The 4,006-nt window shown below is 38.7% G+C and overlaps 1 protein-coding gene across 1 annotated transcript in view; it reads left to right on the top strand.

Moving 5' to 3' along the window:
* The window catches only part of LOC116689508 (contactin-associated protein-like 5), a 98,863-nt gene that overhangs the window by 44,496 nt on the left and 50,361 nt on the right, over positions 1–4,006 (top strand). Inside the window, exon 8 of the mRNA XM_032516065.1 lies at positions 3,564–3,831. Within this exon, the coding sequence (XP_032371956.1) occupies positions 3,564–3,831 (268 nt within the window). The remainder of the gene's footprint in view (positions 1–3,563; positions 3,832–4,006) is intronic.

The raw sequence follows: 4,006 nt of genomic DNA on the forward strand, positions 1-4,006 counted from the left end.
TTTTAAAGATCTGAGTATTTCTTCCACCACTTCTATGAGTTGATGCCATGGCAATCAGCTAATCTTCAACTCTGAAATACCATACATAACATATAACATGATGAACATAAAAGCCAGTCGACACTGTACATACAACAAGGTACTGTAGAATATCCAAAGATAAAGTTGGAAAAGAATGAGAATTATATTTACTATATATAGATGATGTGAATGAATATTGTACAACTCATATGAAGCGAAACACTAATATTAAAAATGTATGTAATATAAAATATACGTGTAGTGTAAAATGTGTCAGATCTTCCTTTTGAAGATGAGTTCTGAAGACTTCCGGTAAGATGAATAGAGCCGGACTGACGGATATCAATATTTGAGTTTTTCAAAATGTGTTAAAATTAAATCGGCCAACATTCTTCTTTTAAACACAAAGCCTTTTAAAATGTGATTCAACCCCATGAATCTTAAGACAATTAACAATTTACAGCAATTAACAATAAGACAATTTGGTCATTACAGCTGTCAGATAAATGTAATACATTCGAAATGACCTCAAACATATCTTTTGCATTTCTGTACAACGTTTTTATTATTTATTAGCAACAAATACGCCTGAAGGGTGAAACAAGCTGACATCAGGACAGCTGAAAGTCCACACATCTTCCGCCGCAGGCTAAAAACTCACCTCTTCCGACTGCGCCTTGGCTATAAAGATGATGGTTATATAAAAACAAATTGCATTTACATGTTGCACTTACATGTAGCACTTCGTAGTCTTTCTTATTTCAAGCTAATGTACTTCTTCTATGCCACTCTGTTCTGAGTTTGTATGGTTGGATGCACTTATTGGAAGTCGCTTTGGTTAAAAGCATCAGCTAAATGAAAAGCAATGTTACGTAATGTAATGGAATACACCAATATATCTTTGATAAGCTAATATCGGTCGACACATCAACCTATTGGCTCTACTGCTGACAAGGACGAATACTCTTTGGACCATGTCAGAAAAAATGGGCAGTTTCACCTGGAGATCTAGGTTGAGTCTGTTCTGGAGCTTGGTGGAGTCCTTGTGCATCCCTACCAAAAACACAGTTACTGCATAAAAAATACGCTGAGAAATGAGAAACCACTTTTCCATTTAAAAGGCATCATTACAGAGCAGAGTCTGTGTGTGTGTGTGTGTGTGTGTTTGTGTTTGTGTGTGTGTGTGTGTGTGTGTGTTGTGTGTGTGTGTGTATGTGTGTATATATTCAATATGAATAATATGGTTAAGCAGTAAAGTGAATATAGCTGCAGCACGGCACAAAGAGTGACCATGAGATTAACCTATGAATCAGCTGAAAAATAAATGTTGAATGAATATATATATATATATATATATATATATATATATATATATATATATATATATATATGCCCTTTAGATCTTTCCATAATCTACTCTATGGATTTTTATAGCATTTGGTGTTTCTTTTCCTATTCCAATATGTCTTGGTTAAACACAACCTAATTATATCCATCTATTAGTTGTTGAGATATTTTAGTCAAAACCACAAATGTAAACCTCATGGTGGCGCTAGAGGAAAAGACAGAGAATCCCGTAAGTCCATAGGAAACATGGGGACCATAAATGTCAAAATATCATGGCATCCAATAGTTATTAAGATATTTCTTTCTTAACTAAAATGGAGGATAGACTTTATCGCCTTGCTGTTGTTCTTTGCTTGGCTGATTTGTGATGATATTTGATTAGATAAGGCATTCTGGTCCAGAAACTAGACAGAGAAAAGAACGTTAAAAAACAATCATGACGCCCATTGTGAGCCTCACTTCGATATCATTAAGTCCAAGTGTGTGAATGGATCCATTTGAAGAGTCAACCCTCCACACAAATCAGACAGGTCAGCCAAAGATCCACACGCCACGTCTCATCTGAGACACCCTCTGCCTCTAAAGTCTGATTGCTGTGTTAAAAGGCCTTTACTGACAACAGAAGCAGCGAGGCTGCCATGATGGCAGCTGTAATGGAATTTCAATGGGACTATTTCCCGGAGGTTGATGGGAAGGAATCACATTGAGAGTCAAAGAACTGTGATTGCTGTGTGCTGGCTTGCAGGCACTGGGACTAATAGGACTCTGACCTTAACTGACAGGAATGTACCAAACACAGACTTACTTATTACACTAAAATGTATACTTAAATGGTTTAATCTGGGATGTTCTGCCATTTTGGTTTGGAACAAATGAAAGGCATGGTTTCATCTTTTAATCTCTCCTTATCCACATACTGCTTGTTTTGGAGTTTAGACAACCTCCAAACAACATAGACTATCGTAGGTAAAATTAATCTTTATGAATTTCTTTTATTTACAAAGAAGTGCTAAATGACAAGGAAAATAAAAAAAAAGTGTTGTGGGGGTTGTTTGGATCTTTTCAAGTGTGGTTGTATGAGGTACTTCTCCATAGTCAGTGTGTTAGCTACAGTAGACCGGCACGCCCCCGGTTTGGAGAAGCAGACAGGAGTGCTAAGTAATGTAAGGGTATGGACGGGGTAGCAGCTAAGCATATTTTGCCCACCTGAAAAAAGTCTAAGGCGTTTAAGTGTATGCTATATTTGGAATATTGTTAGCACTTTACCTTGCTAGACAGCCCTTTCCAATAGGAATTGAAGCTGCTCTCTATGCTCTCTTCAAAGCCACCAGACTCCTTTTGACAATAACAGTCATTTTACCAAGCAGAACATGGGATTTGTTGGTCTACCACTGCCTCAATCAGGTAAGATTGTATGTATTTCTGTGTGGCTTTGGTGTTTTTAAAGGCTTAGTTTGGACTCACCAAAGTCACATAATAGTACAAGAAATTTGAATTTGAAGTGGCTTTGAACAGAACATAGATAACAGCTTCAATTCCCCATCAGAAAGGGCTGTCTGAAAGCAAGGTAAATCTCAAAATATTTTACATAAAGCGTAGGATCTTAACTGATATTGATTGTTTACAACAATTCTCATATCTGGATGGAAAATAGGGTGCTACCGCCAGCACCCGATTATCTTATAGCTAAGCACAAAGACTGGAAATGGAGAAACCGCGGCCTGGTTCTGATCAACAGGCTTGCTTTTTCCATTTTTCGTGATAAGCACATTACCTTGATCATACTTTATGGACAGAAATGAGAGTGGCATCGATCTTCTCATTCAACTCTGCAAGAAACAAGTATTTCCCCCCCCTCCCAAAAAAGAATTGAACATGTTTTAACATAAACTACAAAATATGGCATACCTTTTGTATCATTGTTATGAATTAATATTCTCATTTATTCATCAGGCTACAAATGGCTGCTGATGATAAATTGATATTTCAAAATAACTGGTTGAAGGTGACATGTAATTATTTTGGTTGGGTTTTTGCACATAATTTGATAACCATCTGTTCCCTTTTTTGCGTGCCTATCAACATGACATTTATTTCCTGACATGTCACAATGAACTTCCCGTGAGACCAGCTTGCCCTAAAATGTAGCTGAAGATGCATGTAAATCTGTGTCCATGGGTTTTGTCGTCCTCCAGGGCAATGTGACCTTCTCGTGTTCGCAGCCCCAGCTGGTGTCCTGCACCTTTCTGAGCTCCAGCAGCAGCTTCCTGTCGCTTCCGTCAGCAGCATCTGCTACGGGGGGTTTCTCTGTTCGCTTCCAGTTCAGGACCTGGAACCCGGACGGGCTGCTGCTCTCTGTGTACCTGAACCCGGAGCCCCGCAGGCTGGAGCTGCAGATCAGCAACAGCCGGCTGCAGCTAATCCTCCACAGCTCAAGACGACCCAAAGCAGAGGTCTCTGTTGGTGAGTCACACAGACTAAATAAAAACGTGTATCGAATAACTGTGTTTGTGAGGACTGTCCCTGTTTCTCACAGGCCAAAGTCTTGCTTTTCTACTTTATACTGTGTGCAAACTGAAAACATTTTTAAAGCTACTGTGTGTGTGTGTGTGTGTGTGTGTGTGTGTGTGTGTGTGTG

Source organism: Etheostoma spectabile, chromosome 5 (assembly GCF_008692095.1).
Source record: "Etheostoma spectabile isolate EspeVRDwgs_2016 chromosome 5, UIUC_Espe_1.0, whole genome shotgun sequence".
Classification (NCBI taxonomy): Eukaryota; Metazoa; Chordata; class Actinopteri; order Perciformes; family Percidae; genus Etheostoma; species Etheostoma spectabile.